This window comes from Sparus aurata, chromosome 5 (genome assembly GCF_900880675.1).
Source record: "Sparus aurata chromosome 5, fSpaAur1.1, whole genome shotgun sequence".
Classification (NCBI taxonomy): domain Eukaryota; kingdom Metazoa; phylum Chordata; class Actinopteri; order Spariformes; family Sparidae; genus Sparus; species Sparus aurata.
This window is the reverse complement of record NC_044191.1, coordinates 32,158,554-32,173,394: the sequence shown is the minus strand read 5'-3', so window position 1 is coordinate 32,173,394 and position 14,841 is coordinate 32,158,554. Positions and strand designations below refer to the sequence as shown.

Below are 14,841 nucleotides of genomic sequence, written 5' to 3'. Positions count from 1 at the left end.
AATTGGCCCCTCCAGTCGAAGCTGCTGGGTGTTGACCCAAGTGGTCCTTTGTGTGACCCGACGCTTGTACACCAGCGCCGGAGCATTTGCTTGCTCATGTCAGTAGAGCAGTTTGATTTGTAACGACCGTGGTTAGTGTGCCAAAAGGGCGGCATGATCTGCATATATTTTGTCCCATCTTGAACTATGGTTACCCAGCTTCCTTGCGTAATCATCTTTTGAGTTGCAGGAGTTTCCCTCGCCAAGACCCGCGGTTGTGGGATGCAGAGCAGGTGAAGGCTGCGACCCCAGGGTCAACAGTCAGCAGTACTACAGCTGTGTTTGGGCTTGTTAACCATTCCAGACGCATCAACCGCTGCTGGATGTGCTGCAGTACAAGGTCTTTAGAAGTGCGTAGCCTGCCTTCCTATGGGTAGGCTGAGAGAGGAAGTGGGTCAGGAAGCAGAGGGAAACTAAGCATGAGATGTGAGGGAGTGTTGGCTCCTATCAACTGCAGCAAGGCGTGTTGGTGTGCGCTGTGGTGAAGTCTTGAGTGCATTTTTATTTTTTCTTTACATGTTGAGGTGGGTTTGGCATGATCTTAAAAATGTATATATCCATTACATTTATTTCATCAGGGTTGATGGAGGTCTAGCTTAGTCCAGCTGTTCCCTGCTGGCCATCTCAAGTCACTGTTCATTATTGTGCTGAAATCGTTAAGAAGTTTCAGGCTTTGGGATTGTTTGTGGACCAAATAATGTGTACATTTAGATAGAAAGTAGCTTGATATATTTCCTGTTGCAGTCAGTTCCCATATCAGTCTGCTAGAGTAATCAGCATTCTGTAAAAGAAGCTAAATATTTGGGCATGTTTGGCCTCAGCAGCATCTCAGTTGGACTCAAAGGTTGCATTCTTTTAACATGTCTGACATACCTCAGTTTGTGTCCAGTCCTGTCTATGCAGATGTTATCTTAGCCAACACTTAGTGCCGGAACTCTCAGATTGACTTGCCACACCTTAAAAAAATCATATGATTTTTGGTTAACTAATGGGTTTGATGAACTGAATTTTCTTTCCCTTACAAGGTGTCAGGGAGTTTTTTCTGAGGACAGGTGGGAGAGAAAATCTCATTAACCAATCACCTGCTTAGCATATTAGTGTGTTTGTTTGTTTTGACCAGCCCGGAGATGAAGAGGATCACATGCCTAAATCTGTGCCACTAATTGTTTACACAGTAGAAAAACCGACACATGGTTATTTGACAGTAGGTGATCGTTGTTTCATAAGCCACAATCAGGCTGGGGCGTTTCAGGTATTTTTTGTGGTCTGGTCTGGAGTACGAGGTTAACCCGGTTTGATGTTATGCCAACTGACGGAACAGACAATTCTCAGGTGAAGGTGGAGGGAACTAGCAGCATGTGGCTCGGTCCACAAATGAGAGCTCTTATCAGAAGCAAGTCTGGTACAGGTTACTGTCTATGTTCACACGCTACAATACTTTTATATGAAACCTAGCATTGATCCACTCTCATTTGCCCTCATAAAGTTAATTTATTATGCACTTAATTCAAGCTCAACCATTCCTGTACCCCTTTTGATTTAAAAGCTCTCTTGTGTTTCAACGGACAGAAACCCTTAATTTCCTAACAAGGCTTTTATTGTGAGTTGCAAGGTTCTCAAACACACTTGTCTTGATATGTAGCTACTGACATCTATTCTTAAATTGCACAAGACCAAAGAAAAGTGTAGAAGAAGAAAATTTGAGTTGACTGACTGTTGTGAGAAATAAAATCACAGTGGGTCACAGTTGTCCTGACGTAGTGCCACAGCACACATGGGTTTATTCAGGAGCGGCTGAAGTGGTACTCTGAGTGTAAACGTCTCTGTTTGGTCCAGTATTTGGCTTAATATAAAACAGGTTTAGAAAATAATTACAATGGCTCAACCTTGCAATAAAGTTATGTTGGATACTGTATATATCTCTGAATAGTTGTTTGTCAGAGCTTGTTAGATGTCTGGGAGTTTGTTTGTCATTTAGGGTAAACTATGTAATTCCCTTTCTCTTGTATCTGTTTCACAGAGATTTTAGAAATGTTTTGTTTTGCTTGGAGTCTCAATCAAAGATGATGTCACCTCCTCTTTTGGCTTTGTAATGCTTGTAGCTTAGCAATTCCAGTAGACACACAGAGACCAATACTATTTCTTCCACTGGCCTTTCCCACCACAGCTGACAACATCTGTTGAAATGGAGCAGTGGTTTGTGCATTGCTCATTGGGGGAGGGGGAAGAACCTGATCAGGAAGAGGAAGGGACATGCTTTGTACTCTCAGGCTGTAATATTTAGGCGTGGACTTGAAATAAATTAAGCAGATAGGCAGGATTTGTTGTTTGATTCTACTGTGTTGATCACCTGTTAGGAAAGGTGCAAGTGAGATTGTAGGCAGTTGTTAAACATTCAGTTTGTGGTGCTGTAGATTAAAAAAACTAACCCTACACACAAACATTAATAAAAAGTAGAGCTTTTCCTGTTTTGACTAATTTTATAGGATTTTAGAGTGGTCTCTTTTTAAATCTCAACTTTAAGTAGGATAAGAAGTTTAGGGTTCAGTCTTTTAAATCTCAACCATAGAAAGTGATTGAGCGCTGGGCAGTTGAGAGTACAGTAAAAAGCATGGTCATCATCACACTAAACATATACATTTGTTTAACATTTAACTTTTAACACAGAACTAACATTTTCAGGCACATTTATGTGTCCTGTGTCTAATCCAAGGAGTCTGTTTTTCCTCTTCTGGAATGAGGAAGTAAGAAAACCCTCATCATATTAATATCTGGTGTTTAAACCTGTAGCCAGTCTGTAAATGTTTGGAACACTACATGCTATTGATGCATGTATATAACTTGAACCTGGTTTTATTTTGATTTGAGCTGGCATTTGGTTATGTCTACTGTAGTGTAACCTAGAATGAGTTTGCCTTGAAGCCACATTTCTCTTGTGTCTGCATATCACACTTCCTCTACAAAGTACAAAAGAATACAATAGCATTCCTTGAAACATTGATGCGTAATGTGTTCCAGTAGTATTTTAAACTGAGCAGAGCACAGACCGAATGGTCACTTGGTGTAGGAGAGGGGTGAAAAAACATCACCTTATCTCATTGTTGCAAAAAAACACTGGAATGTAGCTGGAATCTGATTACAATGGTGGTCCGTGGCCTTGGTTACAGGAAGGGGATTTAGGTGGCGTCTCATGCGGTCTTGGTGACAAAAGGCAAAAGGCATCCAGTGTATAGGGAGCACTGAGGCGACATCACTGGTGTGTGTGTACTGGCGGTGAGGGGTGGCATGGGTAGCAAAGTGTGGGAAAGAAAAGTCTGTGTCCAATTATGACTCCTAAATCTCTTAACTTACAATATGACACTTTCTGATTATAAAATATCATCAATATGTATATTCATCAAAAGCGTTGGACTAGTAGCATAGCATTTGTTGGAGCTATGACCTGGACTGTGGCTCCCATGATGACGCTAGCAGCCACGTTGTAGGGAAGTCGGCAATAACAATAATGATGAAATGCACCAACAAACAAAGGAACTGCAAAAGTAAACATTAAGCAGATAAGACCTTTTGAGAAACGTCGTCGGGCCCTGTTTTATTTACTGATTGCATGTATCCGCAGACGACTTCGTGTGCCACTGACCCCAACTGTAGACTGCACGGCATTTTCAAGATCATGGGCTGAAGTTGATACAAATGCTGGGTTGTGATAAACACAGAACCACAATATGCATCTTTTAACAACAAGGCTGAAGACTGGGCCCAAGTATTATTGTACAGCAGCAACTATCTTTGTGTATTGACCCTGTGTTGATACAATTTTTGGGTAGTGATCAATTAATTAAATACCATTTGTACACCAAAATGAGCGTGTACATGCAGGTTTTTTGTATCAACTCCTTTCCCAGTGGCAGAAGATGCTTTTTCTGTTCTTTGAGAATGTATTTTTTTGTTAACTTAAATTCTGGTTGGACAAGTCGTTGGCTCTGGCTATACTTTGAAGCTGTGGAATGACTAGTGGGTTTTTTTGTTGTCTTGTCGAGTTCAACCTGTTGTGAGGGACTGGTCTGTTTTCTGTCAACGTTGCAGCCGAAACCCCTTTACAACCTCATGAAGAACCATTTCAGAAATTTGTCATGTTTGATTATGAAAGCTAATGGAATAATAATGGTGATATTTGCATGCAGGTATTGTAGTATAGTAATTTCCTGTTAAAACAACTGTTGTGGAGATGATTCAGGCTTTGTCATAATTCCGCTCTAATACTGCTGCCCCTCCCTCTCCCACATCAGCTCATCCCGATTTGTGGCTGGGATTTTCATGTTATGTCACATCTCACTCACCAAGCACACTATGAAACATTGAGCCTCAAGGACAGTCTTGCACCCCAGCAACAAGGCAGTGAAAAGATATAAATAAGCCATTATCTTTGGGTATCACAGATCCTTAATAGGCAGTGAGTTTTAATCCTGGTTAGGCTGGTTATCTGTCGTAGCAGGGATCTTATTGTCCAAGTGTTGTTTGTAAGCAGTTCAGTAAATCTGATCCCTGTAAAGCCATTTTTCTTTCAGAACTGAAGCCCAAGTATTCGTCGTAAATAACTGTTCCTTTCCTACTGCTGTCTTTATTTCAGGGTGGGGCAATAGCATGTAATAATTGTATTGTCCATTCCCCTGTCAATGGCAGTTGTCAGAAATGAGGTTGTCCATTGTTTTTTTTAGGAATATGTAAACATGATGAATGTGGCAGGTAGAGGCAACAGTAAATGTTTCCTGTCACATAGGACGTTCATGCACATGCTCCAAAATCTATACACAACCGCTTTCTAAAAGGTGGAGGTGTCAGCTGAAGGGACCCGTGATGACTCAGTAGGACCAAGCAAGAGGAGAAATTAAGATTGTCCTGGATGATGGGTACCAGCAAGTGCTTCATTGGTCTTAGTTCACAGTAACTGAAATGCAACCGGGATCAAATGACCGAAAAGGTGCTTTTTCTTCCAGTAATGCTCAAGGAAAGGCCAAACATGAGCCCTCACAGCTTTCAGCTCTCGTTTTTTTATTACTCGTTTCCTCTCTCTAGCTGTTTTGCAGTCTTATGTCAGAGCAAAACAATTTCCCCTTGGTTTAATGGAAGGCAGCAGTTGATGAGACGAGAAGGGAAACCCTTCATGGCCTAACACAGCGAGCTTGACGGCGAGCATGGAGAGCCTAAATTCTTTATCGCCTTCCTTTTAACCATCAAATGTGCTTGTAGTCTTCAAAGAAGTATTTTATTACTGGAAAGAAAGTTTTGCATCAACTGGAGGGCTTTTGCTATCAAAACATTGAGGGGGGCTGTATGTGCAGTCTTAATGGAGAGACATTTGCTATTGTTCATTTCCTCCACAGTATTGTCAGATGTAAATGGACTCAGGAATGCAGAGATGGGTGCTTACAAAGTGTGTCACACTGGTCCCATTTCCTGTTGGTCATTTCCTCAGGCTGTGGGGTCCTCCTTCTGTCTCTGCACATCAGGGTCAGCTCTGCTGGCTCAGGAGGCAATAAGGTATATAGCTCTGCTTTCATCTGATTTGCCCAAATGATACTCAGATCTCTTTGCTTGAATTAGGGCTTGATCAGTGAACTGTAAATCTCAGGAGAGTGTCACTGAGTAGCATGGCATTTCCCCAAGGTGTGTCTCCGTCTCTCTCTGGTGTATGTCTGAGGCTGTCAGGCTGGTGCCAACCTATGACTGCCTCAGCACAGCCCCTACTGACATTGATGCATACAAATGTCAGCCATGATTATTATGACGTTATTGTTTTGGAAAGGGCATGGGTCATAAACGGAATAATAATTACTTGAGATACAGGCTTCAGTGTTGACTCTTTTAGCTCCTCTAGTAATTTGGAGATCTAGCTGTCTTTTTTTATAGATAGAAATTTCTGTTAATGACTCAGTTTTAATTTTAGTTTATCCAGTACTGTCGCTCCACTGTATGACAAAAATTGGTGCTTGTCAGTGGGTCCATTGTACATCCAAGTTTTGGTAATTTAATGCATTACTGGCAACTAAAACACTACTAGAAATGACTGCCTAACCACCAAACCATTCAGCTTCATATTCTGTTGTCCCTGGTGTTTTTGTAGGCCACTGCTACTTGTTTCAGCTCATCGGGTGCAGGTGTGGCATATTTAACGTTCTTGCATAAGAGTCCCTCGAGATAAAGTAGCTTTCGGTTTGGCATTTGCCCATGGCGGGAATGGTTTCTATCTCTCCCAGTGAAATGGGGGAGATTTGTTTGAAACTTAGAGGAAATTCTGCCTTAGAGGCTCAACACAAGTCCTGTCATGTTGTAGCTCTAAAGTCTGAGGTTGTTGAGTTCCCCCGAATGTTAAATAGATTCCAGGTCTTTACTGAGCCTGAGGTTAACAGTATTTCAGCTTGAGTCTGATTTTGAGTCCTAGTCCAGGACTTGAGCCGTACAGTAATTAGTTTATGTGAAATAAATGTAGTGAGTGACATGAAAAATGTGCCAGTTTTATAAGAATAAATGATTGGCCCTTATCTTTTTTGTTTTACTACATGTATTAGTGGGAATGGTTGATAACTCTAATCCATAGCAAGCATCCTGTGACTAAGAAATGATGATTGCTTCCTTAAAAGGTTTGCCAGGGAACACCTCTATCATGTAACAAGGCTTACTCATCAAGAGCCAGTGTTGTAAAGTTAGCTGCAACCCCACCCATGCAATGTGTGCACTGATACAGCTCAACCCTTGCTCCATAAAGGTTTAATATCCAGTGTCTGCAATCTAGTTTATCCCAGACGAATTTTATTTACAGATGCTCAGACAACAATGAGTCAAGCTGGTAAACATTAGTCATGTCAGGTTTTGGTGAAAATGCACAGGATGGACCCTAACTCTAACGTATGATATTGAACATTTCCTGCAGTTTGTAGAGCTAAAGGACAGTGTGAGTGGGGATCTTTGTGCAGGCCCAGACTGAACCCAAGAATGCAGTGATTGTTTTGTCTAGGCTTGTCACACTATTGTGGTGATGAAACGGCACATCTTATAAAGCTCTCTTGCGTAAAACAATGTACTAGTCTGCTGCTAATTAACAGAGAAATGATCAACAGGATAGTTTCACTGTGCCGTCTGTATTAAGAATGGGAAAGGCTCAATAAACACAGGTTAGGGGTGTCATCAATAGAAATTACCCTGTAGATGATTGTATCAGCCTTCACCCAATATCATCATCATGAAACTCTACTGCACCTGTCATAATGTGTTGCCCATTTTAGCCACTATGTGAAGACTTGGTGGCAGTTTGGGAAAACGGCACATTTCCCCATAATAGTCAGTTTACATTTCAGGTGAGAAATAGGCCGTGCAGTCACGCTTCATTTTAGATTTACAACGCCTTGTTATTCGTCTCAGGGTTCAGTAGTTTAGAGACAGCGTGTCAGTTCTCAGAAACCACTCCAAATACAGCTCTGCTTGTTCTCATTATCATCTAAACCTCCTTCCTCAGTTTGCTGATTGGTCTGGCTTCCAGCTGCTTAGCACACTGTATTGTCAATGGACGTTTTCCAGACTAAAATCTCATAGAGAAACCTGAGCTTTTTAAATGTTGTTTGATTTTGCAAGCTAAAGAGTAATCCGAATGTGAGGCTATACATGAGTTTAACAGTTGTTGGCATTGTTTGACATTTATAAATAACCTTTTGAGACATTAGGTTGAATTTTACTATTGTATTGTGTTTCTTTCCTGGGTTGGTATTTCCCTGATGTTGCTAAGCAGCATGTCTGTGTTACTAAACATGTCTTGGAGACGGATTGCAGCCAACCAAACACCCATGCATTTGCCAGTGGCATAAAGTGAATTTTTGCTCTACTTTTCCTTTTTCTCTTACCTTTGACTAGGACTGACCTGAACTCTAAGAAGCTCTGCCCTTGCCTCAAAGTACAAATCTGTATTGGAATGCTTTGTTTCGTTGGCTGAACAAAAAGAGGCAAAATACTGATAAAGAGCAAGAAATAGAGCTCCTCTAGTTTAATTGGTCTCTGCTCGCTCCTCTACATGGTGGCTGATGCCTTCCCTCCTGTCCTTGTCTCCAATTAGACTCATAATTGCAATAATGGCAGAGTATATGAGGGAAAAAAAATGATTTGATTAAAATCTAAATTGCAATCATTGTTTCATGTTTACTGAGGCTATCTTAGTGGGATTATGTAATTCTAAATACGAGTTGTCAGACGCCTATTTTCAAATTTGAGGAAATATTCAGTATTGCTGCAACATATTGAATCATGATCATGGTAGATAACCTAGCTTTCATCTGCCCATTAAATTGCTGATGAGCCAGAAATTGCCTCATAAGTCAGTTATTGCGTTTCCCCTCTAGGAAAGAGCATTCACTCCAGCCAAGAGAGCAAATGTTCCATCAGACAACCACTGGGGACTCTAATTGACCACTTGCAAGGGCAAACAGTTAGCCTTTCAAACACTGGAGGATCACTCATTTTTAGGGAAGCACAGTATATATCGGACTAACAATGGAAAATGTACATTATCAGCAGATAATAAAATTGGTGCAAATATATTGAACTGTTCATACAAAGCCAAGTTGCTTTAGGAGAAAGCTGTTGTCACACTCATGACGTAGAGCTGCTGCACCTGTGTAGAGCCACGTAATGTAGACGAGAGCCACACATGTCGCCACTGGAATGGGCGTTTTTTTCCAAGTTCAGATGACGACAACGCAACTGTAACTTGCAATACGTGTTCCGCAAGTGTTTGGAGAGGAGGGGAACAGCCTGAATTTGACACAAATCTTGTTAGAGCTATGAATGATAAATAATCTAACTTTGCCTGCTACATCTGAGCCCTTTTAACCTCTGGCTGCATAAACTACAAGTTATGAACATAGTTTTAAAATACAAGAATGTGAATGTATTATAGGGTATCGATATCGGTCGTGAGAAAAAAAAACATATATTGCAACCCTGTTCTTTTGAAGAAGTATGCCAAATTCAACTTTGTTCCATTCACATGAAATGTCTCAATATTTTGCCAATATTTTAAAGGCTTTTAATCAGTTATAGCTTAATTGAATCAAAATAAGAAAACGTTCATTGAACAAATACATCTCGGCTATGTGGCTTGATAATTTCGTAAATGTCGACCACCACCTGAGGGCAGAAGCACCATCAAGTCTAACTTGTCTAATGCTTACGGTACACACAGTTGCACATTCAGAGATGGATGGGTGGCTGAGTTAGGTGTCTGTCCACGTGTAGCTTCTATTCCCACAGATTATACGACAGATCTATTGCTCCAAAGGCAAGCGAACAAGCCTCACTACTCCTGACAAAGTTGTCCTTGTTGAGTGTTGCCCCAGAATACTGTCACATTACTGTGAGGAAGAATGACTCTTCTTTTTCCCATTTTTTTTTTTTTTTTTTCCATGTATTTGAAAAGTAGTTGTAACTGACTGTGTGAGGATTTCTCAGCAGTGACAAAAGACTGATTCTCACCTGCCGATGACATGCTGTGACATTAGAGCTCTATCTCCATCTGTGTCAGAGTATCCATTTATTGCCTTCAAAGTGAATGTAGTGTGTGTTTTTTTTTAAACTATAATGTATCTTCCAGGATTTCTGGATGCCAGTCAGTTGCTCTTGGTCTGACTCAGCCTTTCCCGAAGTAATCAAATTTAGTTTCCTAGACAAACGCACGTCTGCACCAGATAAATTTAGAAGAGGATTTAAAGAAGCTTATGTAACTCCAGTGAAAACTGGAAAATCCTCCATTTAAGGAAGATTAACACTCAGGTGTCATTAACTGTTTAATTTGGACAAACTTGTCTCTCAGCCCACTGTCCGTGTTCAGTGACATCGAAATGAAGCAATGGTAATGACGGACATGTTTTACAGACAAGCTGCGCTGTGAGGACACCCCCACATCCATACAGGAAGAACTTCCTGCTTGTGTTGTGATCCTTGTCCTGTTGGAAAACATGCCATACAAGCGTTTCTCGCTCACACTCTGTCTTTTACACACACACGCACACACAGTGGAAAACCACCTCCAAAACATTTCCCACATCCTGTGCTGTGATTTTATCATGTTGGTGATTCAGGCTGGGAAACTGTTACCATGTGCTGTGTCAAACAATTAAAAAAAGATTTTAGGAGCTTCACAAAAACAAGACTACTTAAGAGCTTTTGTCTTTCTTTAGGTTGCAGGTCAGACTGACTGCTGTTTCTGGTGATTTATCTGAAACTGGCCAGCTTTCCGTTATCTTTGGAAGTGGTCTGTTGTTGTTAGCACAGCACTTGGACTTGTAGCTTTTGAATGAGCTAGTTTTCCAAAGTTCCCTTGTCTGCCAGCAGATTCTTGTCTGGTGAAGATTTAAGCTGAACCAGCTACAAAGTCTGTTTTTGTTTGGGTTGGGTATGTCCTACTTTTCTTTGGATGTTGCGCTTAAAGTGTGCCACACAGTGTGCCCACAAGCATGTTAGTATTTCAGATGTTTAATATCTGGCACAGCTCTGCATGAAAAGAAACGACTAGACATGGCAAAGAGTTTGAAGTCATGAAATATCATCAGACATGTTTGTTTGTTTTATTATTAATATGTTGTGTCTTTGTGAAATCAGAAACTGAACAACCCCTTTTTAAATATTGCACTCATTAGTAATGAGTGTAATTGTGTCACTATTGTAGAATATTAATACCCTGGTGGAGGTGCCTGCCAGAAATTATATTGTCACACACCATTAGAAATGTTGCTAATGAACAACTGTGCTGTATTACTGCTTGTAACTTATGAGTGAGGGAAATCTTAAGTGCTTGCACTGTGATCGCATGGTAAGGGGAGCCCACACTGAGAATAGTGGGTAAAAGTGAGTGTTTTTAAGGGCACAGGCTTTTCTTTGCCTTGAATATCACCCAACAGAGGAATTAAGAGAAATAAATGCTGTTAGGCCAGCAGGCGGTGGGTCGTAGGAGTGGCTAGTCTCCTTCATTTCAACACTGTATGTCTGTTAAATTAATTGCTAACTAACTTTTGTTAAATCTTCTTCTCTTCTCTTTGCACAGATATGAAACGAGTTGTACGGTGTAGCAAATTCCGTCACGTCTTTGGCCAGCCGGTGAAAAATGACCAATGCTACGATGATATCCGGGTGTCAAGGGTCACATGGGACAGCGCCCTCTGTACAGTCAACCCCAAGTTTGTTGCCATAATCGTTGAAGCCAGTGGTGGTGGAGCTTTCCTCGTTCTCCCTCTTCATAAGGTACGTTTATGCTGTATGATGAAGCAGTTGAAGCCACATCAGAGCTGCTGTGTTTGCATTGGCTGCTTCTGTATGCTACATCAGTAGAGCACACTGGGTGTCACTGCCTTATTGATGCTGCAGCATCAAAAATTGCAGATTGCTTTGAAATTTGTCTCATTGTGGTTTCTTTTTTTTTTTTTTTTTGTCAAAACTTCAGGTTGAAGGGGTGAAATTAATCTTTATTTAAACTTTTTCATTTCTACAGTCTCTGCCTAATGCTTGCCAGTCACACATGACTGATCAATGGTTTTCATTTTCATGATTTAGCATTTTGATGGAAAGTTTTACCAACAGGCCAATTGCCTTAAATGTTTTGACGGGAAAACCAGTTTGAAGAGGATATGTGTCGTCCTTGTTTGGGGCATTGAAATGGTGTTAATCTAACCTTTTTAAAAGCATTGTGTGTCTTTTTGAGTGTGGTTATGCATGTGATGCTTTTGTTACAGATGATTGAAGAAGATCACATTACGTCTGGAGATTTGTACATGGGGGTGGGAGGGAGATCTTAATATTAGAAAGGGAAGAAAAGCCTTGCTCACTGAAGGATCATATTCCTACCGACATGAATGCAAACATAAGCACTTCAAGGGTCGGGAGAGATTAAAAAATCTTGATCTCTCTTTCTATTTTAGTAGCAGCTTTTTTCCCATGTTACATGTAGAGTAAATAATCATTTGCATTGAAGACTTGACCTCTTACAAGCACTGCTGCTGACTCTTCATGTCAGTGTACATTGTGATTAATGTTTACCAGCGGGCTGTTTCACACACCCTCATGTGTACAACAGAAACGACTCAAAGCCCTGCAGCGAACAGTCTTCTGATCCTTGCCTCCATATAAGGAATCAATCCACTCCAACTAGAATTACTTCTGGGTTGGGCAATACAGCATTTTGAGTATTGAGTATTTAGCTGTAAACAAGTTAGCTGGGTGAATGCATCCCTCCCTCTGAACTCTGCTGTCATAATTGGACTAATTAAAGTGCAATAGAGGTCAGACTGTATTCAGCAGGGGGCTCTGGCATGTACCCCAGAGAGCCCTTGGGTATCCTTATAGTTGATAGTGGTGCATTGCATGCTGCTGGTGTTTCTGGTTGGCAGCTCCACGCAATGGCCAAGTGGCAGGTCCTGACACTGTGAGTGACATAAGTACTGCGATACTGTTGACAGATCTAACCTGGGCCTGTAATTAGTGTACACCAGTACACTGCCATGTCATCTGAGAAGGCTCTGGCATAGAGGACCGGATCCTCAGGCCTGTCATCACACAGCTTACACCTCTCAGCACCTCATTCAGTACAGGGCTTGTACTGGAGGTGGGCTGCGAGCTCGACCGGTTTCACAATCGTCCTGCCCTCCTCTCTGTGTGTCTGTTTTGAATGAGCTGCCCCCTGCATGCTGTGTACCAGTACTGTAATGGTGTGCTTACTGAACAAAGTCTACTTTCACTACTGCATTCAAAGGTTGAGACTGAGGTCTTTTTATGTGCAGAGCAAACCTCGGGCAATTTCCTCAAGTGTGAGATTAAACAAAAAAGCTCTGATTTTTAGATCTTCCCACATATGAGCTGGCTGGGCCTGACACAGACTAATCCTTCAGATATAGTGTTTTCCTCATTTCAACAGGCCATGCATTGAGACACTGTAGCTGAAAGGGGAATGCCATGTTCTTTAAGAATTATAGTTTATTGCGTATGCATGTTATACTTCGGACAGCGTGACCCGTATGGCTTGCAACCGAACCAGTTTTTACAGCTTCACATAAAAGGGAAAAGTCAGTTGATGGGACAATCTCAAATTTTTGGGCACTCCCTTTCAGTGTTTTTTTAAAAAAAAATCCTTTTGATACCTATTTTTGACTTTTATCACCATGGTATTCTCAAATGAATTTCTCTAACAAAGCAGGTCCATCTGGAAATCTCAGTTTAGCCTCAGCTGGCAATGCAGGTCTCAAAAGTGGGGCGAGTCTGTTCTTGCAAATGGAATGACTAGACTGCACTGCAGTGAATCTGTAATAAAGAGTTGCTCCTCAGCACCTTAAATCATTTGTAATAAACTAAACTGAAAAGGATCCTGCTGTTGCCCCTTAATTAGAACACAGTTAAGTGAGACTGTGTGCTTCTCCATTTGTTATTTTGCAGATTGTACAGTGTCTTTTTCTAAGTTAATGAGCTTTTTGTCAGACACAACTATGCTTTCTGGATGCATTTATGTGCCTCATGGAAGGACACTTGGAGTTTGAATCACCTGGGTCTCATTTCATTTTTGTTTCAAGGCCACACATCCCCTAAACACCCCCACCCTCCCACCCCTTCCCATCCCTAATGTGAGGGTGCATCTGTCCAGCTAACCCATCTGCCTATGCCGTCTTGCTCCCAGTCTCTGTGGGTAGCCAGCTGCTCAGGGCCTTTGTCCTATGCTTACTCCCACCGCAGCCCTTTGTCATCACCACACTTCAGCCGGGGGGAGGAAGAAGTGTGATGATGCTCCTTCCCCCTTCACAATTAAGCCATATGCAGTGTCTTTGTTGTGATGAAACAACGGCAGGAACATTTATATTTGAAAAATGAGCATAAAAAAAAAAAACCCTTAACCATAATTTGTATTTGAAATGGGGTAGAAAACATATCTTGTATCTATGTATACCTCCTGACCTGAGGTTTGAGGCTCATTTTAGAGTAGTCAACCAATGGAGCCACCTCTTTGTGTGACACAGTAGGGTGAGGTTCTTGCGGCAGGCCGACGTGACTCAGCACAGCCATGAGTATTGTTGCTTCCTTCTGTCAGAACACAGGGATTTATAGAGAGGGGCATCAGATGTCCAACTCAACACGTCATTCCCTTGCCTCATGCTTTCAATCTCCCCCTTTCTCTTCCTTAGCAGGATGCCTGCTAATTTATTCCCTGATTTCCATATGAAGGAAGCTGTGGGAGTGAATGAGCAGCTAGCAAGTGTTCAGTGAAACATTCCTGATAATTCCTCTCTGTCTGCTCAGCATAAGAGGAGGGAAGTCTCTGTAAATCATTACAGTTTCTTTGATTTGTATCCCTTAACTAGAAATCCTTTATTAGTTATGATATATGCAAGCATGCCATTCCTTATAAACTGCATGCTGTCCAGCCTGCTATAACCATCAGCATCTTTAGTTTCCATACAGACTGTGTGTTAGTGGCTATCAATTTATAGCCTTCTTAGTTCCAGAGTTGTCTATTTATTTTTAAGATCAACCTTAACTACAAAAGTAACACCACATAATACATTGCTCAGTGTAAAAGGCATGTTCCACGTTAGTGCTTCAAAAGCTGTGTCCAGATCAGATGTCGAGTGTGTGTGTGTGTGTGTGTTTGATTTGGATTCAATTCCTCAATGCACCATTCATCCAGCGCTCAACCTCCGCTGTTATAAATCCCAGTACAGTGTGCACAGTGACACATTATTTCTTCTCTGTCCCACATACAGCAGTTTAGCTGCTAACTAA

At 41.4% G+C, this 14,841-nt stretch overlaps 1 protein-coding gene across 1 annotated transcript in view; it reads left to right on the top strand.

Annotated features, from left to right (window-relative positions):
* Positions 1–14,841, top strand: part of coro1ca (coronin, actin binding protein, 1Ca) — a 31,880-nt gene that overhangs the window by 1,566 nt on the left and 15,473 nt on the right. The window contains exon 2 of the mRNA XM_030417323.1: positions 11,126–11,322. Coding sequence (XP_030273183.1) covers positions 11,128–11,322 — 195 coding nt within the window. The 5' untranslated portion in view covers positions 11,126–11,127. The remainder of the gene's footprint in view (positions 1–11,125; positions 11,323–14,841) is intronic.